Source organism: Argiope bruennichi, chromosome 10, assembly GCF_947563725.1.
Source record: "Argiope bruennichi chromosome 10, qqArgBrue1.1, whole genome shotgun sequence".
Taxonomy (NCBI): Eukaryota; Metazoa; Arthropoda; class Arachnida; order Araneae; family Araneidae; genus Argiope; species Argiope bruennichi.
The window spans coordinates 124,906,688-124,933,007 of NC_079160.1; the positions used below are offsets into that span (position 1 = coordinate 124,906,688).

Genomic DNA, 26,320 nt, shown 5'->3' on the forward strand with positions numbered 1-26,320 from the left:
GCGGTATTCAATTCAACAATTTTACAAAGCTTCTCTTGAATTAATTACGTAGAGAAAGTGGAATTGAATCAGGAAATAAGAGAATATTTTAGAATGAAGTTACTATGGGCTAAAATAAGATAAAACCTTGGAAATTAATTAAATTGAAATTGGAGTTTAAAATATCATTATATATAGAGAGAGAGAGTTGTCTCGTATATTCAACTGAAGCTTTGTAAAAATAATTCCGTCAGCAGTTCCCACGTGCCGAAGTGAAGGGATAGAGAATTGCTGATGTAAACAGATTCTTCTAAAGGATCCCTCTGTCTCCCTTGTCAAGGTCACCACGTGTGAGAAATTCCAATCATAATTGACACGTGTCAGAAATCTCATGTCATATAAGACCAGGTATAAAATGTTCATCAGCTTTCCATCAATTCTTCTTTTCGCTCTGTGTTGTGTGTGTGCTCGTCGCCCCTGCTTGTAAATAATTATGCCTTCCCGGGATGGATTAAAGAGAATAAAACGAACTTAAAAATGCAAAGTGTCTTCTCTATCATCGAACTTCCATCAGCTTTAAAAAAAAATTATGCTTACATTATAATTAGTCGACAGGATAGCTTCCTGTGCAGAACTGTTAAGTTAATTAAAAGAATTAAAATTAAATCCGCGTTAGAAGCAAGGAAAATGAATCTCGCAACAGCTCCTTTCGACACTGATGCTTTTCGTCCAGCTGCGCTGTTTCCGTGATGGAACTCCGTCGCCTTTCTTCTCCGGCTACGTCATTTCATGCCAGCCGATGGGATATCCTATGTCGTCAATATTCCAAGGTCCAGTCCAGCTCCTGTTGAATTACCCTGCTGTTCATTGCTATGCCCCCCCCCTCCGTGACCTCATACAGATCACTTGTGTGTTATATTATCCCCACAACATAGTAATCTCCTGCTTTACTCGCCAGTGGTCTACAGTGTCAGTTCAGTGTTCAAAATTTCCTTTTGTGACTTCTTAAAAAGTGATTAGTGTTTCTGGCTCAACGGGTGAAAATCAAGATTTATATTTTGTATTTTTGATTTTATTTTGAATTGCATTTTTTAATTCTAATATAATTGCAAATAATCTTTTTATATTATTATTCAAAATAATATGAGTTTTTAAATTTCTTCAAATCTATTATTTAAAATTTATGCATAATATTAAAGCATGTTGCATTTGAAATTTATTTATATGCTATTAAAATCAAGAAAGATGATTTCCCCAAATAAATTTAATTTAATTAAATTTATCCAACTCCAAGGTTTTAAAATTAAAGAATAAATAAATAAAAATAATGATACATGATATCAGAGAAATTTAGTGAGTACTTCAGAGGAAATTTGTTACACCTCTGATTGCAATTAAACTATACTCTGCTATTTATTGTGTCAGAATGCTTTATGTTTTAATATGCAAACAGACCTTGTGAACGAAAAAAGTAACAAACCAAATACTTAATACTTAATAATTGCACGCGATAATTAGAATAATGTAGTAAATTCCTCAGGGGAAATTTTTACACCTCTGACAGTCATTAAGCTACCTCTATTATCACATGTGCCAAAATACTTCCTTCCAAATATAAATGTTTTTTTTTTTTCAATTACCCAAATATTTTTTATATTATATATTTTATTTCCTAAAGATTTATCATAAGAGTATTTTGAATCTTGTTTTGTTATATTCATATACAAGTGCTTGCTATGAAACCTTTCAATTTTACAATTATTTCCAAGTTTTGATATTTATGAGATCTTGCATTTGTTATTTTTATTTCAAATAATTTATATAAAGTTTTTAGTTCTTATATTTATTATTTTCAGTTTAAATACTTTATATGAAATCATAATTATATTAATATTTCATTTGGGTGAAATCATAACAATATTGATATTTTATTTAACAATTTAATATTTCTAATTTAATAATCTTGTTGAGTCAGACTTCCTGGCATTCAAGAATAATATACCAATGACTATCCACACCAAATTAAATTTAACAGCCGAGTGTCTACAGAAAAATAGTCAAAATAAATTTGTGCATATTATCATTTAAATTTTAATATTGTGTTGTTATTACTGATGATTATTTATCTAATATTTTCATAAATATAATTCTTAGTCTTTTTATGCTCCTGATATGAAACCATGAAAGGGATTTCTGTATTAATGTCTGTATAATGTTAAGGTAAGGGAAACTTAGGTGTCACTTTCAATATACTTTTAAATTTAACCTCTTACTTGGTCACCACTGCAAGATATGGTTATGTGTCAAAGGGCCCGGCGCACTTCAACGTCTTGCGGGGGGATTGTAATTATTTTTTAAAATCTAATTAATTCAACTGAAGCTTTGTAAAAATAATTGTGTCGGGTTCCCACATGACGAGTGAAGGGATAGAGAATTGCTGATGTAAACAGATTCTTCTAAAGGATCCCTCTGTTTCCCTTGCCAAGGTCACCACAAGTGAGAAATTCCAATCATAATCGACTTGTGTCAGAAATCTCATGTCATATAAGACCAGGTATAAAATGTTCATCAGCTTTCCATCAATTCTTCTTTTCACTCTGTGTCGTTCTGTATTGTGTGTGTGCTCATCGCTCCTGCTTGTAAATAATTATGCCTTCCTGGGATGGATTAAAGAGAATAAAACGAACTTAAAAATGCAAAGTGTCTTCTCTAACATCAAACTTCCATCTTTCAAAAAATTATGCTTGCATTATATATATATATAATGATATCTCTAAATCTAAATTATAGCCTAATTATTTTCCTAATTTTTATCTTAATTTAACCAATATTAACTTAATTCTAAAATGTTCTATTATTTCCTGATCCAATTCCACCTTTATTTAAGTAATGTTGCACGAGCTCTGTAAAACTGCTTTAATCTGCACATTGGCACAGTCCAACGAAGGAATAAAAATCTGTCAAGCTAAGCAAATTCTTTTAAAAGATATCTGAATTTCCCTTACCTAAATCAACATGAGTAAAGAAATCCCTATCAGAAGCTCACTGAAGATAATCACTGGGGATAAAAATTTTGCTCCTCTGCTCATGTATCCTTGTGAAAGGACATAAGTTTCATCCTTATTTCTTGTACATAAATTATGCCTCCAGGGATGGAATAAAACCGGATTTAAAATTTCAAAATTGCCTTCTCTCACTTTAGCCACGCTGATGCTTCAAAAATGTGTGTTTTTGCATTAAATATATATAATGTTACAAACACTGGACATTTATATAATGAACAAAATGGTCATACTTTTGATAAAAATCTGTAAAAAAATTAATTGTTCAAGACAATGGTGAAGGGATCGTACTATTCCCCAATGCAACTATCTATGCAAGTTATACAAAAAAATAATAATAATAATAATCACCAATTCTGTTATAGTTTAGAAAACTTAATTTATCAATCTCTGAAAATGCTAACAGATTTTTATCATTAAAATTTTACATTTACCATTACTTAAATTAATCATTACTTACCTTAATTAAATAATTTTTATGTCTAAATGCTCACAATTTTAAAAATTAATGAACTTAAACTTATTCATACCAAAACAATGACATGTTCCTTCAAATAAGAGTAAAGTAAGAAGAAATTTGGTTACTTGTCAGTTTTAACAACAATTAAAAAGCGCCAAGAAAAAATTTCTCCATATGATAAAAATATACTCACGTGCATAAATATGCATATAACATATATGCACATAAATATAAATCAAATCACATGTTGCCAATTGAAATGGTCAATTTGCTGAATTTTTTCTTGCTGCTTTTTGATTGCCATTACAAGCAACAACTACTGAAATTGGCAATTTTCTTACTATTAGAAATTTTTTCTTTAATTCAGGAGAGACATTATAAAATTTAAAGTTCACACATAAATAGCTGAAACCTGGAGGAAGCATAGAAGTTTTGGTATCAAGGTCACTAATATTTTAAAGGCTGAAAGATGTTGTTGTTTTTGGTTGACCATACTACAGCAAATCACAAGATTTGAAAATGAATATCGACAATATGTTTCATGTTTTTAAAAGAAAGCAAAATGCATCTAAACTGATTATAAATTCAATATATTATAATTATATATATATATATATATATATATATATATATATATATATATATATATATTACAAATGCAACATTTCTCGAATTGCTGATTTATTTTACCGAATGAATAGACTGATAAAAATTTCATGCACTCTAGCAGTGCTGACATGTACATGTAAAAGAAATTTCAGTGGTACTTGTTTATTTTTACAGCCCTTGTGGTAAATCATTAAAAAAATGCAAATTGTCACTAACCAATTTGGCATCTTATGAATAATGTAGTCTGGCAATTTTGATATCTGAAAATTGTTCTAAAAATCAAGGTAATAAAATAAACAAAAAGTGCATTTCAAATTGTTTCAGATTACATGTATGCATTCAATGATTCAGAATAGACATCAAAGCCTTTGGATCTTTAGAGTACATAGCAGCAGATCAAGAAAATAAGACTCGTTTCATAAAAGATTTATAAAATATATCCAAAAAGATGATTTCAACTGCATTGAAGTCATTAGGAAGTACTATCACAATGAACAGGCATATCATATATCTCCCAATAATAACATAACAAATTTATCCATTTTTAGTTGTGTCTTTTTTGCAATATATTATTTATTTATTATAATTTAAAGGCTCATCTTTTTTTTTTTTTTTTTTTTTTTTTTTTGTAATATGCAAGAATAGAGATCTGGGAATGGATAGAAACCTGTGTTATCAATTTGTAAATTTTCAAATGAAAAGCTTTTCTTCAGTTCATATTTATTAAAAACACTTATATATTCATATATGTTAAACTTTTGAAATGAAAAATAGTAAGAAAATATCATTTAAGTGAAATTTAAAATATATAAATATGTAATGTAATCACAATTGAGTAAGATTTATAATATGACTGTCAGATACAAATTCTAAACTTTGTTTTAGCTTGATTGAAATAGTTTCAACTAAGAAAACTGAACTATGTGATTTGCAGCAAATTGTTTCAGGGGTGGAGATAATTAATTTTGTAATGTGTACAACCAAAATAATAAAAAAAAATCCATATGGATTTTGTCTATATTTTCATACTCTATTCACAAAACACAGGTTTTCAATGAGAAGTTAACTGAGGAGCTGTTAAAAATTGGAGTGAATCATCATTACACAGTCAAGTGGATCAATACATATAATATCTCAACACATAAAAGTTCCAGGTAATAACCAGGCAATCCAGGTTGCAGAATTTTCTAATAAGCTATAAAAAAATTTGTGACTTTATACATAATCAAAAAGCTAAATGGATAGAAGATGCTCCAAAACACTTATATAAATTGATATATCAAACTGAATTTTAAAAACTAATATAAATATTAGTTTTCCCACAAAACTTTTAAAAACTCAAGTACTTGCTCGATATCAACTTAAATAAGCAAATTCGACTCTACCCTACACTATAAATAGAAAACTACAAAAATGATAATAAATGAAATTTTAAAATATATGGTTTTGAGCCTTCGAAATAAAAATTTTAACAAACAGTATAGAACTTAAATATAGGGCATTCTAGAAACGTCGGAGAACAGTAAATAGTTTATCAAATTTGGCAATGACAGCAAAAAAAATCAAGTCGTGGAACTTTCTGACAGACTATACAAATACATAAAATTTGTCAAATGTCTTAAATAATTTGATTAAAAATGCTAATTAACACTTCTGGAAAATTTGCAGATAAATTGCCACTCCCAACTGCATAGTTACGATTTGACGCACTTTGTCACATGAATCGCGCAAAAAAAAAAAAAAAACATATTAATTCAAATGAATGATAGTCCCTTTCGATATTCCCCCAATAAAAATTTGAAAACAGAATCAAAATTAACATAGAATTAGTCATATTTGTATAAACACAAATAATTTAAAACTGATATTTATAAAAATTCTATATTAAATTTCACAGATGGAGAGAGACCATATTGATATTTTATTCAGAACATAAATATTTACCTCTGTTTTCAAATATCTTTTCCAAACAAATACTTAAAGAACGCTTACTATATGATCAGAAAATGTATTTCGTTTGGAAATTCTGTGAAAAGACTGTTCAAATATTAGATATCATCGTCAATCCAAAATAAGAACATTCACTTTTTGATTACAAATAAAAACTCTCTTCACTTCACTTAGGGATTATTTGATCAAGTGACATAAAAACAAAGCACAAAAAAAAAATGGGAAAAAATAGTTTATAAATTAGATCTGAATTTTGGCCTCAAATATTAAAAATTAATATCATAATTCTAAATAATCAGTAAATATACTTTGGTTCTAAAATATTTTCACCGTTTATTTCCAGTTCTCAGTAAATTTAAATTTTATATAGTCATGTAATGCGTTGCAATGCAGGTTCATCTCATCTTTACTCATCAGTTCACGTAGCTTACTATTTGTTTTTGGTTTTGTATTTCGTTCTAAGAAGTTCGAAATGCCTGGAAGAACTAAGATAGTCCCTCCACCTCCTGCGAATTCTTGTCAGCCTGGTATAGCAACCTCACTTTTATATAACGGTTCAAAATTTCAGGGTCATCAGAAAAGTAAAGGAAATTGCTATGATGTAGAAGTGGTTCTCCAAGTACGTTCTTTTCTTTCTATTGTTACTATGAACACAATTATCACAAATCCATGTGAAAGAAAAACATAATTGGCATGTGTTTATTTTTCCGATAACATTTTATAAAACAAAAAAATTATCATGTACTGTGTAATTAAATGCAGGATTCCATTTCAAAGTCACCGAGTTGATATTCCGATGTTATAATTAAAAATTAATGAAAACTATAGGAATATTTAAGTGATTTCTAAAGAAACAAACTCTTGGTAAAATTAATGTACGTTTTCTCGTCGAGCATGCCATTAAATTCCAAAGAGAAGTAAGGGTTGTTTTGTTACAATTATATTTGAAAATTAATAAAATATAATTTTTGAAATAGTTGTCACAGTAGTATATAAATATTTTTATTAATAATTAGTAAATTTATTAATGTTTTATAATATGTTTTTAACCTTTATTTCCATTAGAATAATCACCTCCCCAGCCTGGTTATGTGGTCCTTTAGGTTCTTGATGAAGTTTCCTAGTTACTGTATATGCTAAGAGTAACTGTATCATATACAGTAAGACATAAATAAGTGTAAGGATTTTGATGAGGTCACTTATGAAGGAACAGGATATCCCTACTCTACTCCAGCTTCCATTATTCTCTCATTTGAAAACCTTCCATCCATTCGAACTCTGAAACTCCCTATTTCTCAAATAAGAAGAAAATAGGATCATCAGCTAATTGAGAACCTTCATTTTTTTTATAAGTTTGTAAATAAGCCTGTCAATCCATACCTTGTTAAATGCCACAGCAATAGCTAACTGTTGATATGACTTTTCTTCCATTAAAACCTTTACATGCGAGATCTGTCATCCTGGTCAGCTACTCTACTATGGATAGACCTTTCCTAAACTAAAATTGGAATAGTATCAGTTGCTGTTTCAAGTTTACTCAGAATACTAAACTCGACAATTTTATTTGAAAGGACAGTAAGCTGCTAAGCCTGTGGCTATTGGTTTTTGGAGGGTTGGCCCATTTTCAATGTTTTCTTCTTTATAAATGATTTTCTGTTCTATTGAGTTCATTTTTGTCATTTGAGTCTCTAGACTTCTACCATATCTGCCTTAAATATTTATAGACTTTAACCTACTCCCAGATTTCCAACACGAGTTCCTTCTATGCTCTGGGATTATAGAAAACTGTGATAATTACCATCGTGTATCTTTTTGTCTCTGTTTCAATATCAGTGGAGCATTTAGGTTGTATTCATTCCTTGCAGTAAGGAACAGTTTTTTTAAATTTTTTCCAATTGGGGATGAATTTCATGGGATTGGGTTATGCCAAAGTCTAACCAAAATTTGACAGGCTGCTAGTCACAAAGTAATTTTCGAAGCATTTCCACATTAATTACAATAATCAGTCACCTACATAGAGAATGATGCATAGATTCTTCAGGTATGATGATTTGTGAGTTGGATTATTTGCAAAATTTATGAATTGGATAAACAATTGGATGGATGATTTTATTTTTTTTATTGCCAGTTTGAGGTGGTGGTTAACAGAGTGCACGAATTCAAAAGTTCTTTACCTCCACATCTAACTATGCTGGAAAAAAACGATTTAATGATTGCAATTACTTGATTAGATCACATTTAAATGGAAAAATTTTTGATGAGACATCTTGGAAACAGAGGTATAATTTTAGAACAATGTAAGGGCAGAAGTAAAAAGAAAAGAATAAATATTACATAACAGTATTATTAATAAAATCATTCAGGATTAGGATGTCATGGCAGGCTCCAAAGAAGCTTAAAGAGAAAAACCACTCAGAGTGCAAGATTGCTAGGTGGATTCTAGGAGCTAACTGGAGTTTTCTTGGAAGTTCGTACCAGGCTGGGTGAAAATTGTGGGAAAATGAAGTGAGGACCAATCAGAGCTAAGATAGCTACTACATATAGGAGCTTTAAATCAAGCCTGAGCTGTAATTTTTTTTGGGGGGGGGAGGGGCATTGTATACTAAAATTAGATTTGTCAATGGCAGGACTTTGAATTCTGCAAATATATTGTTGCACCAATATGTCTGAAAGTCAGATTAGGTTGATAGTGGTTGTTGACTGGACTTCTTAAAATCCCTTTATACCTGATAGTGAATTCTGCTTGTCATAATGTAGAATATTTAGTTTAGGTGATATTTTTACAATATCATATGCACTCGGGTGTGTTTCTGTTATCAAGATTGCATCTGGGCTAGTTCTGTTGACAATTGGTTCAAGAACATTTTAATAACTTTTCTCAGCCTTTATGCCTAATAGTGAATTCTTCTAGTTATAGAGATGAATATTTAGTGTAAGTGGTATTTTTATAATATCATTTGCATTCAGGTCTGTTTCTTTTATCAGGACTGCATCTGGACTAGTTCTATTGACAAACTCTTGTCAGTCGTGAATTTTACTCATCATGCTGTTAACATTACATAAAATAAAATTAAAAGAGAGAGAGAGATCAACTCATCATGACATATTGGTTGGCTCATGATGAAATGTTCCAATTCATCATGAGACTTGGCGTGAGCACTTCAGAAATGTACATGAGTTTTTTTAATTGCACAGTCTCTTTTTTGCATGAGCTTAACGTTTCAGGAACATTTTTAATAATGCTAAGTAGTTCATTTATTTCTGTTATGGGGGTTTCTAGTATTTATTTGTTGTTGCTGTCATTTATCATTGTGGTAGAGAGGAGGCAGAATGTTGTTTTCCCTGTGTAAGACTGATGTTTCCACAACTTTAATTACCTTTTGTATCTTGAGCACATTTTAGTTTAGTAGTTTACTTACATTTTAAGTAATTCTTTCACCTGATGCTTCACTAATGTTTTATTTGGCTGAGTTGTTTCATTAATAAATTTGGAGTATTCCCTGCAGTTTGCCATTTGAAGATCAGCACAATTTGTGCATTTTATAACCTTATTTTCTTAACCTTTATTGGAGCATAAGTTTTACTGATTGATAAGTTTAAGATTACTGATAAGTTTTACTGATTATCTGTAGGTACTGTAAGTTTAGGCGACCAGCTAAGGTAAGTTAGGCGACCAGCTAAAAGCTAACAACCTTTTGAATTATGATACTATATCTGATAATTAAATCATTGGTTTATTTGCTTAATACTTTTCTTCTGTAATTATTATACAGAACAATTTGTCCTATTTATAAGTTTTTTGAATGGTTACTGTGGGAAGTAGGTGCACTTGATATATTGGTAATGATTTGCACGTTTTGAACTTTAACTTTTAACATTTGATTTATTCTGTCTGCTCAGAAGATTTTTGCAAGAGTTATAAACACTCACTATACATGCCATGAAATTTGATAATATCATATTCTAACATAAATGAACATTAAAGGAGAATTTTATGAAAGTCTGAAATCCTTTATTTGCTTCAGTCCTATAGTCGTAGCCACATAGACATTTTTTTTCTTTGCATGTTAGTTTTGTTATTGAAAACATATTTATATCATTTTATAACCTTATTTTCTTAACCTTTATTGGAGCATAAGTTTTACTGATTGATAAGTTACATGCACTCATAACATGTTGTTAATAATTTACAAACTTCTAATTTATATTCTAACTAGCCGCCTTTGGCGACCAGTTGGTTCGCCAATCTTAATGTTCGTTTAAATTTTAATAATTAAATATTTTAAGCAATTCCTACTTTAATAGATTCTTCATCAAAATATTTTAAAACTTCAAATTTTGATAGTCATATAATTCTCTCATAATATTATAAAGGTCTTCAATCATCACTCATAATAATATAAAGGCCTTCAGTCATAACGTAATATGTATCTCTCTAATTTTCTGTTGGCTCTCGTAGAATTTATGCTTTAAATTAAAGTGGAAAGAATTAATATGCAATTAATCTAATAATATTTTTTGCTGAAACAAAGCAATTTTTTATAATATGATTACTGATAACAGAGTCACTGAGCGTTTAAACTTTATGGGCACTAAAGAATATCTTTCTTAATTTATGTAATATCTCAAGAATTTGTCAACAAAATTTTCTCAGATTCATCATGAACAGATCGATTCATTAACAATGTTTAATTTTAAATGCATCAAACACTAAGAAAATAAAATGAATCGTTTAAAATAATCGGTCGAAAACAGGTTTTAAAAAACGATGTACTTAAAACTATAAGCATATACAAAAAATATATATATAACTAACATAAATACAATTTAATTACAAAAGCACGCAACTAACCTAAAAATAATTTAAATCAGGAATCATGAGTTGATAATATTGTCAACAATCAGAACACAATACGCATGTGTGAATTTTCAATGCCAGTTACGGTAACGCAAATGCGTGAATTTTTCTACGGAAGTTGGGGTAACGCTATGCAGATTAGAAATTTTTAATTTCCTTTATTCTGTGTTATTTTAATTCAAAAGTACTTTAGAATGAATCTGAAAGGTCGATTAATTAACAATGTTTAATTTTAAATGCATAAAATATATATATAAAAAAAATAGTTTGAAATAATCGGCCGAAAAATGTTAACCCTAGCCTCATTACTGTTGGAGAAAAAGGCCTAAGTGAAGATTAGTGTGCACCAGCTGTTTGTCGCCAATATTGCAACCCATCGGATCCATCTTACAGCAACCGTACTGCTGTTTTGTTTACTACTTTTTGCAATGGTTGAGTTGTACATAAACTACAATTACATTATAAAAAATGTTAAGTTAAAAATATTAAAAAAATATCGAATAAAGATTTTAATTTTGTTCTTTATTATAATTAAAATTTTATTAAATAAAGAAAGTTAAGCTTATAATTAAAAGTTATTTTCTTCTTTCTTTTTTTTAATGTGAATACGAACAGAAAATATTTATTCTTTTGCAATTTTTAATTGTTAGTATGCGCTTTAAACAATCGTCTGCATTCTCACTTTAAAAGACAGCTGCAATAGAATTCTTCGCAGTTCTCGTAATTCTTTTGGTGTTATTTCGGTTGGTTACCTTCATAATTTGTTATGTCGGGAGTATTTCGAACCTGTAGAATGGATGAAGGGTGAGTTAAATATGCATATATATATTTTTTACGAGTTGATAAAGTTAGGAAAGGATGCTTGTTTGAAATTTTGTATTGAGAATGGTTTGATATCGAACCGGCAGAATGGATGTAGGGTGAATGGAATATATATTTTTTACGAGTTTATGAAGTTGGGAAAAGTATGTTTGTTTGAAATTTTGTATGGAGAATCTTCCGATTGCTTATTTCTTCATTTTTTCTTTTCTTTCGGTTATGTACTGTTTCTGTTATCCACACAGTCTTTATGTTCAATGTGGTAGCGAAGCTACTAGGTTCCCGCTCCCGCTGCTAGCGAAGCCGTAGGATGTTTTTTTTAAGTTAAAACATTCTGCAAAGTGCCTTCTACAGATGCTTTCGGCATCTGTAGAAGGCACCGGGCAGTATGAAAAAAAAAATACTTATCAGTAAAAAGTCCTAATTAGATGGCGGGAAATGGTAACCGTAACTGTTCCACAAAAGTATTTGTTTATTTTGTCCGCCATCTTTATTAGCGACTTGGCATTGTTGGCGCAGCTGGGTGCACACTAAAAGTCACTTTTACCGAGAAAAAAACTGAAGCCTTACTCATTTGGCGTTGGGGAAAATAAAAAGATTTTTTTGGCGGGAAAGTTAGTTTTTAATTAATAATTAAAATTATAATTAACAATCCAAAAAAAGGGACCCTAGGTGCACATTCCCGACCTCTAAGGTATACATGTACCAAATTTGGTAGCTGTAGGTCAAGTGGTCTTTTCTGTAGAGCGCCAACCACATACACACAAACACATTGAGCTTTATATATACCGTCATTGATACATTTGTCTGTTGCAATAATTCAAAATTCATTTACAAAATGAAATCAATTTCAGAAACATTTATTAAATAATGATAAGCATTGTAGCTGAAGTGAATGATAGCTGACATAACTTGATACGTATATGCACTTTATTAGTAAAGAAATGAAAAACTGAAACAATTATTTTAACCATTTTTTATTATCATATCTTCAATAATTTATATAAAAAAAGATTAAATTTCATTTAGCATACAAATGAGTTAATATTTTTTTATTATCCGATTAGAGGAACTTATTATTGGCTCGTTCACTTACCTTTTTTACGATATCCTTAGCAAAAGAAATAAAATCATTTAATTGAAAATTCAATGAAGGTAACAAATGTTATTGCCGTACAACATTTTTCTTAGTAAACAGTCAGATAAAGAATCGGAATTCTTTCAAAACGAAAAGTAATAATTATCCGTGTGCACCTCCAGGTATTTTTCCAAACTTCTTTATAATTAAAAAAAAGCAGAATTTTAGTATGTTATATTAATCAGTGATCCGTTAAAACGTTTGTAATTCATCATTTTCAAATAAAATATCTTATTTCTGAGAATTGCCACCGTGCACAGTAATACAAAATTCAAACATAAGATCGTGATACTTTATCCGTTACAACGTATCAAATTTATTGTATGCATTAAAAAATAATTGTGGAAAATGATATCTTATTCCTGAGAAACGTTTTCGGATAGGATCATAAATAATTCGAACATTCGGATTTGAAACGTAACGCAAATGCGTGAGTTTTTCTACGCCAGTTGGGGTAACGCTATGCAAATTAGAAACTTTTAATTTCCTTTATTCTGTTTTATTTTAATTCAAAAGTACTTAAAAATGAATCTGAAAGATCGATTCATTAACAATGTTTAATTTTAAATGCATCAAATACTAAGAAAATAAATAGAATCGTTTCAAATAATCAGCCGAAAAATCTTAAGCCTAGCCTCATGACTGTTGGGGAAAAAAACTGAAGCCGTACTTATTTGGCGGCGTTCCACCCCAACACCATGCACGAAGCACATCGTTGGTGGTACTTATTTGGCGGTGGGGAAAGTGAAAAGATTTTTTTTCGGCGGGAAAGTTAGTTTTTTTGGCGGTGGGTAAAATGAAAAGATTTTTTGGCGGGAAAGTTAGTTTTTAATTAATAATTAATATTCTAATTAAAAATTCAAAAAAAGGGCTATCCTATCTTTTAAGTTAGATCAAACTGCACACGGTGTGCAAATTTGATTAAAATCGGTTAAGTAGTTTAGGAGTCCATCGCGGACAAACAACGTGACACGTAATTTATATATATTAAGATATGTCTCTGCTTCTATATTGGTTGTGTTATTATTATAATTTATTATGCTTTTTTAATTTTACTTGATTTTTTTCTATTTTTAAATGAGCCCTAAATAACTAAAATATATATATACTAATTTAAATATAAATATGAGTTTTCGTTTCATTTCAATGCAAATATCTGCTTTATTCACTTTAATATAAGTTCAATTAACTTTGCCCTTGATTAACTTTTCAGTAGTAAAAAAAATGTGTTAAAAAAACTGAAATGCTTTTCGATCTTTCTAATGGAATTTAGCCATTGAAAACAAGAAGCTGTAATGCCTTTTCTTTTTAAGAATTTAGTATTTCCAAAGAAAAATATTTTGTGAAAAACTTTATAATCTTTCATTTAAATTATAAATTTAAACTTGAAACCATTTCCGGTAAGACGATTTTATTTAATTTTTTACTATTTGGCAGAGTGACTTAATTATGCAGTAAAATCGAAAATAGTAAAATATGTAGTGTTCTATGATTTATATGAAGTAATCTTAAATTGAATGATGTCATTTGAAGTTGAAAAAAGTTTTGAGAATGTAATTGATCAGGGGTGTTTGTGCTCCGGCGAAACCCCGGAATTCCGGGGATTTTGAACTTCGATCCCCGGAATTTCCGGGGATCGTCGTTCAAAAGGAAGTAGGAATAATAATGAATTATTTATTTTGATCTGGGTAATTTTGTTTGCTTTTAAAGCAGAAAACGCAAGGTCAGTGTGTGTGGTGAAAACTTTTCCTTTCTTTCTCCAAAGGCAGTGATAATGCGTGAAAAGGGGGAAAAAACTTCTTTTTTGTTCTTTCCTTATTGCGAGTTATGACTCATTCCCCCGGTTCTCGGACATTCTCTTCTGGATTCTTTTCGGCAAGTAGGCGCGGCAGAAAAAAAAAGGGGGAGACTTCGTTCGACCAGATGTGCGATAACGTGACTCTGGGTTCAAAGGTCTTATCTCTACTGGCGTGGCGCCAATAAGTAGAGAAGGGGGATTTTTCGCCGTATTAGCTATTTGTCATTGATCGCTTCGGAACTTTTTTTTCTTCGCTGTGTAAAATTTTCGTTTCATTTATTGATGCACGTGTAAATTTTTCGTTTCGCTTATTGAAATATTTTTTTATTTATGTACGCAAGAGAATTTCATTTAGAAATTTCAGCATATGAAACAGAAATTACCCCTTAAAAATTCATATCTAATTAGTTTTACAGCATTAGATCCAGAGCTAAGAGGTAAAACCAGTACAATATTAGCTTTTGAAAAATTATCATCTTTTATGTCCCATATTTTTAGTGATAATGAAAAGTCAAAAGTAGAAGCTGAAATAAGGTTATACCAGAGTGATATTGATATCACCAAAGAAATGCTCTACACATCTGATGAAAGTGGAAATCAAGTCAAGTGTACAATTGATAAATATTGGTCTAAAGTTTTTAATTTAAAAGATGATTTCACAAATGATTATAAGTATCCTACATTGGCTAAATTGGTCAAAGCCTGCCTTAGCTGCTTCCATGGCCCATTAGTGGAAAGTGCATTCAGCTTAATGGATACACTTGTCACTGACTATAGAACCTCTCTTAAGATTGATTCCCTAGATGCAGTGCAGACTATTAAATATGATTTAATGGCTTCTAAAGAAACCTCATGTGAAAAATATGGCTCAAAAAATCCAATGACTGATCCAATTCACAAAGATCTCTTACTGAATATGAACAGAAGTTGGAAAACATATCAAGAGGACTTAAAAACATGTATTTCAGATGAGTCACCTATAAAAGTCTCTGAAAAACCTTCTACATTAGCAGAAAAGCAAACTGCTTCTACCTCTGCATGTGCAGTTCTCGAGGAAATTTCTTCAACTGTAAATGAGGAAAATAAAAGTCAACCTTCCTGCAATTATGAAGTTCACCACAAAAGAAAGACAAGCCCACAAACATCAGAAAATAAAAAAAAAGCAGCAGAAATTAGATAATTTTTTTTAAAAGAATTAATTCAGGTAATTTAAAAGATTTGCATAAAATGTAGTAGTTTATATGTTTGAAAATTTATGGTTATTAATTTTGCAAAAAATGTAATTCATTGAACTTTTATAATTAGGTCATTCAATGCTTCATAATTGTAATTTTTCATTTCTCCCCCCCCCCTTCTCGAAACTCCAAAATGCCGGTAGTAAGTCCGTAAAAGTTTCCGGGGATTTTTTGGGGTCCCACAAACACCCCTGAATTGATGTAATTTTTTCAATATTTTTTTCTCAGCTCTATTTTTTAGTATCATGTTGTACGAATCCATAATTATCTTTCAATACTGCTTGTATTATAGAAGCTAAAGTTACAAATTAATATCCTACTGCTAAATTTTAATTTAAATAAATAGATATCAGTCATTAACTTTAAAAAAATTATAGATTTTTTTTTTAAAGAAAAGAAACAGTTTTAAAAACTTCTGATTTGAAGCTCATTTAAACTTGTTAACTTGCATGAGTTTGTCCCTTTCCTTTCTTAATATGGATGTTCATTTTAAAAGCTGGTTAAAATTGTTATATCATTTGATTTTTACTGTTTATTTCAGAGAGAATGCAATAATATACATTTAGTATTAATTCTTTATTTTTTTCTATAAAGCATGTAGATGAAGAAAATGCTTATGTTTGTGGTTATTTGAAAATAAAAGGTTTAACAGAAGAATATCCAACACTTACTACTTTCTTTGATGGTGAAATAATTGGTAAAAAATATCCATTTCTAACAAGAAAATGGGATGCTGATGAAGAAGTTGATAAAAAACATTGGGTAAGATTCATTTAATATTTATATTTTTTAAAAGATGATCCTCTTTTCATGTCATAATATTTTTTTTCTTATGAACTAAATTATAAATTGATTATTTTGATGCTTTAGTAGATAATTTATCTTTTTATTACTTTTCTTTTTACAAAGATTTCACGTAATTTTGCTATATAAAATATAATTGAATTTATAGTAAATTGTTCTTACATTTAAATATTTTATTTAACATAACCCATTTCATGTTGGTAAAGATGGAGTTTCGTAATCAATATTTCACTTCCTTCCTGATGTGCTCGATTTTTTTTTATATGCCTATATGCTCTAAATCTAAATGTTGCACAATTTTTATATTTTTCAGAACTTAATAATCATTTAAGTAATCATGTAATATATTAATTTTCTTAAATTCTGATTCCATGCTGAGTTGCTACCTGATAGTGAATTTGGAAAGGGGGATTAACATCCAGATTTCTTTATTTTTTAAAAATTATAAATTAAAGATTAGAAAGTAGAAAATATTTAAAATATAAAAGTTCTAGTTGAAAACCTTTTTAAAACTATTATTATTGTATATATACATATATAAATTAGCACATATCTTATTACCTTTTGTAAAATTTTTCTTGTCTATTTATGGAAATGCTTTGGTTAGCTTAAATTTTATGCTTATTTTGTATTTTTAGTAATAAATAAAATCAACTACATTGTTGGAAATGTTTGCTTTCCTTACTTTTAATGTGCATTTCAGATTTGATAGTTATAAATAATCAATAAGGATATATATTTTGCAAAAAATACAAATCCATATGTTGATATAGTATCTATTGTTTGCCTCTAAATAATTGCATGCACCGGTTTGTTTTTTTTATTTCAGAATAAATTTCATTCATTTTACCAATATGCCAAATGTTTTAATTCAGACAACTTTGATTATGATGAACTGAAAAACACTGATTTTGTATTTATGCGATGGAAGGTAAGTTAATAAATAGGATTTCAAATCTAATGTGTTAAATCTTATGTCTATTTGCTTCAACTAATTTTTTTATCTGTTTATTTAATTGTATTGCGATTTTTAAATTATTTACAGTTTTGTGACTTTTTTAAAATTTTAATTATATAATATATTTTAGAAATATTATTCTATATAAAAACAGCTATTAAAGTGTAATAAATTTCTAGTTAAAATATTTTTGAGATGTTTTTATGCTTTAACTTTGGATTTTAAGCTAATAATATAATTGTGACAACATTTAATATTTCTAGCAGCAACTTATTTAGTACAATCGTGGTTTGCAATATATTGTATTATGTAACATGCCTCGTTTGATGCATTCTTTGTTGTATATAATTGATAAAAATGTCATGTAAAAGCACTGCCTACTTTAAACTATTTACACAATACCATCCATTAATGCCACTTTGTTATCCCTTGAAAACTATCTGATCTAATAATAACTAAAATTATCTGAACCAGCCCTACTGCTGCCAAGCGAAATTAGACCTGTGGATGGCATAATGTTAAAATTCATATTATTTATTTTGATATTTTTCTCTCATTTGGTTTCTGGTTTTCAATAGCACTCTACTGCTGAAAAAATAAATAGTGTAATTTTGTTATTTACATTTATTATTGAGTTTGTGTGAAATGTATCATTATTTTAGTAATTGCTTTATTAAAATGCCAATTTTTCCCTCTTGTTCAAAATTTAGGAGCATTTTTTAGTTCCTGATCATACAATAAAAGATATAAATGGTGCTTCATTTGCTGGCTTTTATTACATTTGTTTTCAAAAATCTACATCAACTATTGAAGGCTATTATTATCATAGAAGCTCAGAATGGTAATATTTAGTAGCATTTTATAATGTTTTCTATCATATGTTAAAGATCATTTAATTTATAATTTGCTATATTTTTTATAGTTTTAAATGTATATGTTATGTTGCCAAATTTGACCGACAAATTCAGAGGGGTGATAGTAGGCATCAGGAGGATAAAAAATCACCATACAACATGGGGTCGCAAACGATGTTTAGTAAGTGAAAATCGCAAAAATAGAGGGAGCCGGAGAACTGTTGGAAACTGTAAAAAATTAATTTAAAAAAATAGCAAATGCTGTTTTAACTATGAATTTATTTTAAGTGAAAGCAAATTCTTAAAAGTTTTTTTTCATGCTGGTAACATGCAGATTTGATGATCTAGAGGATCGTGAATTACTGAAAACAAAAAAGTAGTTTAGAACCCATATTTGTAAAAATATTAAAACTTGAAAAAAAATAAAAGCTTGAAAATGTAAGGAATTTTATATTCTATAATTTGATATAAGCTTGTAGTGTGAGAACTGGGAAGTTTTAAAGATATACAAGAAAAAATAAAATGGGAATCAGGAAGAATCGCTGCAACATCAGTACCAATGTTCACAGAGAGCATTGTCAAATTCAAAATATAAATTCAGAGCAAGGATAATAGGCATTAAGTAGATGAAAAATTAACCAAAAAACATAGGATCACAGGTAACGTTTTTCAATGAAAATCATAAATTGGGTGGAGTTTGCATGCTGGAATCTTGATGTCACACAAGAAGATGCACACTTTTCTGCTAAAGTTTTATTCTCAGATGAAGCCTGCTTTACTAGAGAAAGTGTCTTTTACATGCACAATGCGAATATTTGGTTATTTGAAAATCCCCACATCACTGTCTTGTCAAACGTACAACACAAGTTTGATATTAACATCTGGGCTGGGTTATCTGTTTGGACCATATCTTCTGCCCGAACGCCTCAGCAGCACAAAGTACCTGGTTTCCTTCCAGCATGTTCCTCCGGATTTACTGCAGGGAAGACCAACAGTTGAACGCCAGAACATTCGGTTAATGCATGATGAAGTGCCGGCACCTTTTAGTTGCATTCGTGAAATCTGATTTGTTGTTTGCTAATGAAGTTTAATGACCATCAATTCTACAATGCTCATTAATGAATAATTTCTCACTGCTTTTAATTTTCTCGAATGCATGAAAAATTAACGTATGAGAAGGCTTCTTCTCGATTACCTTGTTCCTAATCCATGCATTCATAGCGCCATTCTCTTCACAAGGCTCATTGATTTCTCAACATCTGCTTTTGCAATTTTCACCAAATAAACATCACCTGTGACCCTGTATTTTATGGTAATTTTTCATCTACTTAATGCTTATTATCCTTGCTCTTAATTTGCCTCTCGAATTTGACAACGGTACATTGGTACTGATGTTACAGTGATGTTTTCTGATTCCCATTTTAGTTTTTCTTGAATACGCTTAAAACTCCCCAGTTCTCACACTACACGATTATATCAAATTATAGAATATAAAATTCCTTACATTTTCAAGCTTTTATTTTTCTTCAAGTTTTAATATTTTTACAAATATGGGTTCTAAACTACTTTTTCGTTTTCAGTAATTTATGACCCTCTAGATCATCAAATCCGCATGTTACCAGCAGGGGGGAAAAAAAAAAAAAAAAAAAAAAACTTTTAAGAATGTGCTTTCACTTTAAAAAAAAAAATCATAGTTGAAACAGCATTTGCTATTTTTTTTTATTAATTTTTTACAGTTTCTAACAGTTCCCCAATATCATATATTTTTGGGACCCCATGTTGTATGGTGGTTCTTTATCCTCTTGATGCCTACTATCACCCCTCTGAATTTGTCGGTCGAATCTGGCAACACCCTATTTATATATTACGATATTTTAAAATCTAATTTAAACTGAATTAATTTCCTAATTTTTAGTTGAATTCATCACATCATATTAACTTCATTCTAAAATATTCTCTTATTTCCCGATCCCATTCCACTTTTTCTATTTAATTAATACAACAGAAAGCTCTGTAAAGATGCTTTCGTCAGCGATTCCCATGCTCTGAGTGAAGGGATACAAAATTACTGACCTAAACAAATTCTTTTAAAATATCCCTATGATTTCCTTGCCTAATTCGACATGTGTAAAGAAATCCCTATCTGAATCTCATAGTACAGGGGTGTTTGTGCTCCGGGGAAACCCCGGAATTCCGGGGATTTTGAACTTCGATACCCGGAAATTCCGGGGATCGTCGTTCAAAAGGAAGTAGGAATAATAATGAATTATTTATTTTGATCTGGGCGATTTTGTTTGCTTTGAAAGCAGAAAACGCAAGGTCAGCGTGTGTGGTGAAAACTTTTCCTTTCTTTCTCCAAAGGCAGTGATAATGCGTGAAAAGGGGGAAAAAACTTCTTTTTTGTTCTTTCCTTATTGCAAGTTATGACTCATTCCCCCGTTTCTCGGACATTCTCTTCTGGATTCTTTTCGGCAAGTAGGCGCGGCAGAAAAAAAAGGGAGAGACTTCGCGACCAGATGTGCGATCACGTGACTCTGTGTTCAAAGGTCTTATCTCTCCTGGAGTGGCGCCAATAAGTAGAGAAGGGGGATTTTTCGCCGTATTAGCTATTTGTCATTGATCGCTTCGCAACTTTTTTTTCTCCGCTGTGTAAAATTTTCGTTTCATTTATTGATGCACATGTAAATTTTTCGTTTCTCTTATTGAAATATTTTTTTATTTATGTACGCAAGAGAATTTCATTTAGAAATTTCAGCATATGAAACAGAAATTACCCCTTAAAAATTCATATCTAATTAGTTTTACAGCATTAGATCCAGAGCTAAGAGGTAAAACCAGTACAATATTAGCTTTTGAAAAATTATCATCTTTTATGTCCCATATTTTTAGTGATAATGAAAAGTCAAAAGTAGAAGCTGAAATAAGGTTATACCAGAGTGATATTGATATCACCAAAGAAATGCTCTACACATCTGATGAAAGTGGAAATCAAGTCAAGTGTACAATTGATAAATATTGGTCTAAAGTTTTTAATTTAAAAGATTATTTCACAAATGATTATAAGTATCCTACATTGGCTAAATTGGTCAAAGCCTGCCTTAGCTGCTTCCATGGCCCATTAGTGGAAAGTGCATTCAACTTAATGGATACACTTGTCACTGACTATAGAACCTCTCTTAAGATTGATTCCCTAGATGCAGTGCAGACTATTAAATATGATTTAATGGCTTCTAAAGAAACCTCATGTGAAAAATATGGCTCAAAAAATCCAATGACTGATCCAATTCACAAAGATCTCTTACTGAATATGAACAGAAGTTGGAAAACATATCAAGAGGACTTAAAAACATGTATTTCAGATGAGTCACCTATAAAAGTCTCTGAAAAACCTTCTACATTAGCAGAAAAGCAAACTGCTTCTACCTCTGCATGTGCAGTTCTCGAGGAAATTTCAACTGTAAATGAGGAAAATAAAAGTCAATCTTCCTGCAATTATGAAGTTCACCACAAAAGAAAGACAAGCCCACAAACATCAGAAAATAAAAAAAAGCAGCAGAAATTAGATAATTTTTTTAAAGAATTAATTCAGGTAATTTAAAATATTTGCATAAAATGTAGTAGTTTATATGTTTGAAAATTTATGGTTATTAATTTTGCAAAAAAAGTAATTCATTGAACTTTTATAATTAGGTCATTCAATATTTCATAATTGTAATTTTTCATTTCTCTCCCCCCCCCCTTCTCGAAACTCCAAAATGCCGGTAGTAAGTCCGTAAAAGTTTCAGGGGATTTTTTGGGGTCCCACAAACACCCCTGATAGTATATAAGCACGGGGAAAAATATTCTCTCTTTCTCTTGCCACTTTTTCTCTGTCTTCTGACCTTGTAGTGTGCTGTAAGTGGACATGTTTTGTCTGTGCTGCTTGTGCCTCCTGGGATGGAAATAGAATAAAGTTAAAACTTCAAAGTGTCTTTCTGCCTTCAGCCACGATTCTGCTTCAAGAATTATATTTACACACACACACACACATATATATATAGAACTATTTTATCCAATTCCTTATGTTCAATAGTTGTTTGTTATAAAAATTATTTATTTCCTTTAATAGTTTTAGCCCCAAATTATTATTAAGAGAAAAAAATTACAAATAAGTAAGCCATTCTTTGGAGTTGATAGTAACTAGTTTCTCTGTACCATTAAATATATATATATTAAAGTATAAAAATCATATAAATAACATTTGTATGCTATAATATTTTTGAATGTTATAATTCTTTATTATTTTGAATGTTTTATAATGTAAAAATTAAAAAAAAAAAACATCATTAAACCATAAGTTTTTTAATTAACTAAATTTTTTTTAAAAAATCACTCCAAACTGTATATTTGAACTCTGAATAAACCATGACCCCATAATCTGGAAGATTTATGTTCAGAATTTTGTGATTCATCTTACTTAATATTTCCCTTTTATTCAATTTGTTAGTATATTTGTGATAAAAGTATTTATTGAACATATCAGGAATCTTGGCAAAGTCCATTTACTACTAAAAGAAATGGACCATTTCCCAAAGAAATGTACATTAAATGAAATAATTACATGCTGGAAAAAAACTGGGTTCTAAAGAATTAACATTTGAATTCTGCTGTACATTGTGAAGAAACAATTTTCATTGCTATGATGAAATAGGTAAATGATTTGTTAAACAATTAATTTTTTTAAAAGTTAAAGAAATCAAAACCTATCAAACAGTTGTTGAATTAATATTCAGATCTAAAGAAAATGCAAAAATCATTTAGCTTAGCCTTGATAAAACTAAGTCTAGAAAATAATTAAATAATTACTAGTTACTTTCCTTCATTCACCTACTTTTGAAAATCCATTTAATTATTTAGATAATATTGTGTTAAATGATAAATATCTTTAAGAATGGATTGTCTGTATGCTGTTTAGACTAAAAATTTTAAAAAAAACAAAAATGCATGTGAAGTTTTTGGTGATCAAGATTTTATGAAAATTTATTAAGTCTTTCATCCATGATGTCTTGCTAAAATTCCTTGCTTCCCATGAACCTTTACCTTCCTGGTTTCATTTCTTTGCCAATGCCTTTTTATATGAATATCTTAACAAGCATTTTAAATTCTAATGGAAAAGTTAAATAAAAAGCCACATCTTGAACTTTCATAAGTTAAAACAAAATACTGAGTAATATTTTGAAGCAGTTTAATGAATAATTATTTTTTAGATTGCAGTTTTCCTTTGTTGTATGAAATTATTTGAAAATGTGATCACAAAATTATTAATAACGATATTCATAAGGGAAATATTTATTAATTTTTCATATTTTTTCTAAATTTGCTCCCTTTGCTTTATTAATGGAATTGTTTTAAAGCATGCTTGAATGTATGTACATCACATTAACATTTTAACTTATTCAAAATTATGTCAAATTTTTACTTCTTGCTAGTTGTCAGAACTTTTAATATAGTTTAACAATCATTTCTGATACTAGTTTTATCTTTTAAAATATTTTTACACTAATAAATTTCAAAAATTCTGTTTTTATATATAAATGCATAATGCATTTATGTACTCTAGATTTGATGTTTTCATAAATTAAACTCTACAGATTTTAAGCCATTGGAATATTTTATAGATTTTTATGTTTAAAATTTGTTTACACTGTATGGATTTGATTATTAATATTATTATTTTGTTTAACAGGTACCAGTCATTGACTCTGACTCATGTCCCTGAACATAGTTTACAAATATACGAGTTTCGCTAGCTTCTTTTTACATCTGATATATTCATTTGCTGTTTTTACCGTGACATTTCATACAATTTGCCAAAATATGGCATTTTGAAAGTTGTGATATTACATTAGAGTATTTCTTCTTCAGATTGATGAAATGTCAGAAATCTTGATTAAAACAAAAATATTATTTCAATTAAGTTATTGTGAAGTTCCGGTGTTTTGTTGTTTAATCTTATAAGTTTTTTATTGTTGAATTATTGTTTTTATCTTTAAGTTATCAAGAATAAGTAATGGTTGATGGCTTCATAAATTCATATTAAATTCTTTAACAAAATTCTGCAATGTTGATATAGAAATGGAGTAATATAAGTAATAGATAAGATATATACAAGTTATATCTGAAAAAATTTCAGCTATGAAGCCTAATAATTGAGAGCACTTTGCAAAAATAACTATTCATATAAAAATATTTGTTTAACTTAAAAGCAACAATCAAACAGAAATATCCAGCTTTATACAGGAAATATGAGTGATATTGTGTTCTTAGTTACTCATATTTGAAAAAAAAAATATTGAATTGTCTTTTTGAAGTACTTTATATTTCATAATCAAACGTTTTATAAGAATATTTAATTTTACATCAAAGACTGCTCTTATAATAAGTTATTTTAAAAAATGCTTTTCTTTTATTATATTAATAACATAATTTTATTTTAAATAGTATTTAATACTTTTTGTTTTGTTTAATAACACTTCACCCCCCCCCCCTCCCAATTATAATATTTTTCTAAATGTTAATAGAGTTATTTCTGAATTTATAATAATAATATGGGTTATTTTAATTTATTATTCAAAAAATCTTGTTTTAAAGTTACTAATAGATATATTTTGCCTTTTTGTAGTACATGATTCAATTTTGGGGAAACTTGATTATTTCATTCTACTCATTTCCTTTAGAATCTTTGTCTGGTTCAGTTGTTATTTGATGTGAAAAATTTTTAAGTTTGAAATAATTTAAATGCAGGGAAGGGATAGAAAGGATGTGATAATTGTCCTCTTGTATGTATCATTGGCATCATCAAATTTTATGTGTGTGTGCATGTTTGAATGATGTAGTTATTTATTGATTTTTCTTCCATGTTATTGTTTATGAGTGGCATTTAGCTAGTTAACGTTAGTGTTTTAAAATTGAAAGGTGGTTAATACAATTAAACACTGTGTTATTGTAATGAGTGAAATAAATTTATCATAAGTCTTTGATCCAAAGAATAAAATTATATAAAAAATGTATTTGTATTTAAATGTAATTCATTCATTAATTATTAACGCTAGCATTGGATTTTTTTTTTTTTTTTTTTTTTTTTTGACAAAAATGAATTTGCTTGGTATGCTTATTCAAAACTGAAAGTATGCAAGATTTTTTTCCATTACAGTTGTTGTAATGAAATATTTAGTTATGTTCTTTTGTCCACTTCATTCTTTTTTTTTTTTTAATAAAAAGGCTATGTTTTTTTATTTTATTTTATTTTGTGTTGCTTATTTATAATTTAAAATCATTTGTTGAAACAAGCATTCTGACAGGGTATTTCTTGCATAAATAAAATGACAGAAAGAGTTAATAAATACCGTGTTTTAATTTAATTTTATATTTAGTAAAATAAAAACAGCAACATAAAGGAATTTTTTTAAATTAAATACCATCAAATTTCATTCCAAGGTGTAACTGAATACAAACATATTTTCAAATTTCAGCAGAGGATCAGATCTTCTGGGCAACCTTAGGCAAATTTTGAGAATGATTAACAGATATCCTCAATACTGTGGTGTACTTATTGTATTGAGTGCTCTAGAATAAAGCCTATAAGTATTTTGCTTGCATTATAATGCTTTTAGATTGCTAATGGCTATAACTGATATTTGTTCTTTTTGATTCAAGTGTGGAGAGCAAATGGTCTGGAGATACAATATATCTAAGTTTGCTTGTGACTATAATCATTCATCAAACATATGAAACTTTCTAACATGATAAGGAGATTC

General features: G+C 29.2%; 2 protein-coding genes across 2 annotated transcripts in view; one reads left to right on the forward strand and one right to left on the reverse strand.

Moving 5' to 3' along the window:
• LOC129988367 (target of Myb1 membrane trafficking protein-like) overlaps positions 1 to 6,225 on the reverse strand; it is a 54,595-nt gene extending 48,370 nt beyond the window's left edge. Inside the window, exon 1 of the mRNA XM_056096577.1 lies at positions 6,055 to 6,225. The gene's annotated coding sequence lies outside the window, so the exon portion shown is untranslated. The remainder of the gene's footprint in view (positions 1 to 6,054) is intronic.
• Positions 6,226 to 6,440: 215 nt separating this feature from the next.
• On the forward strand, positions 6,441 to 25,760 carry LOC129988368 (glucose-induced degradation protein 4 homolog). The gene is made up of 5 exons (XM_056096578.1): positions 6,441 to 6,679; positions 16,503 to 16,670; positions 17,542 to 17,643; positions 18,381 to 18,511; positions 24,250 to 25,760. Exons 1-5 carry the CDS (start codon positions 6,533 to 6,535, stop codon positions 24,311 to 24,313), a joined length of 612 nt encoding a protein of 203 aa, XP_055952553.1. The 5' UTR covers positions 6,441 to 6,532; the 3' UTR covers positions 24,314 to 25,760.
• The last annotated feature ends 560 nt before the right edge of the window (positions 25,761 to 26,320 follow it).

Coding starts and splice junctions, on each gene's coding strand:
- LOC129988368 (XM_056096578.1), top strand. CDS start 6,533: ATGCCTGGAAGAACTAAGATAGTCCCTCCACCTCCTGCGAATTCTTGT. Junction 17,644..18,380: donor TTGTATTTATGCGATGGAAG/GTAAGTTAATAA, acceptor TTCAAAATTTAG/GAGCATTTTTTAGTTCCTGA. Junction 18,512..24,249: donor TATCATAGAAGCTCAGAATG/GTAATATTTAGT, acceptor TTTGTTTAACAG/GTACCAGTCATTGACTCTGA.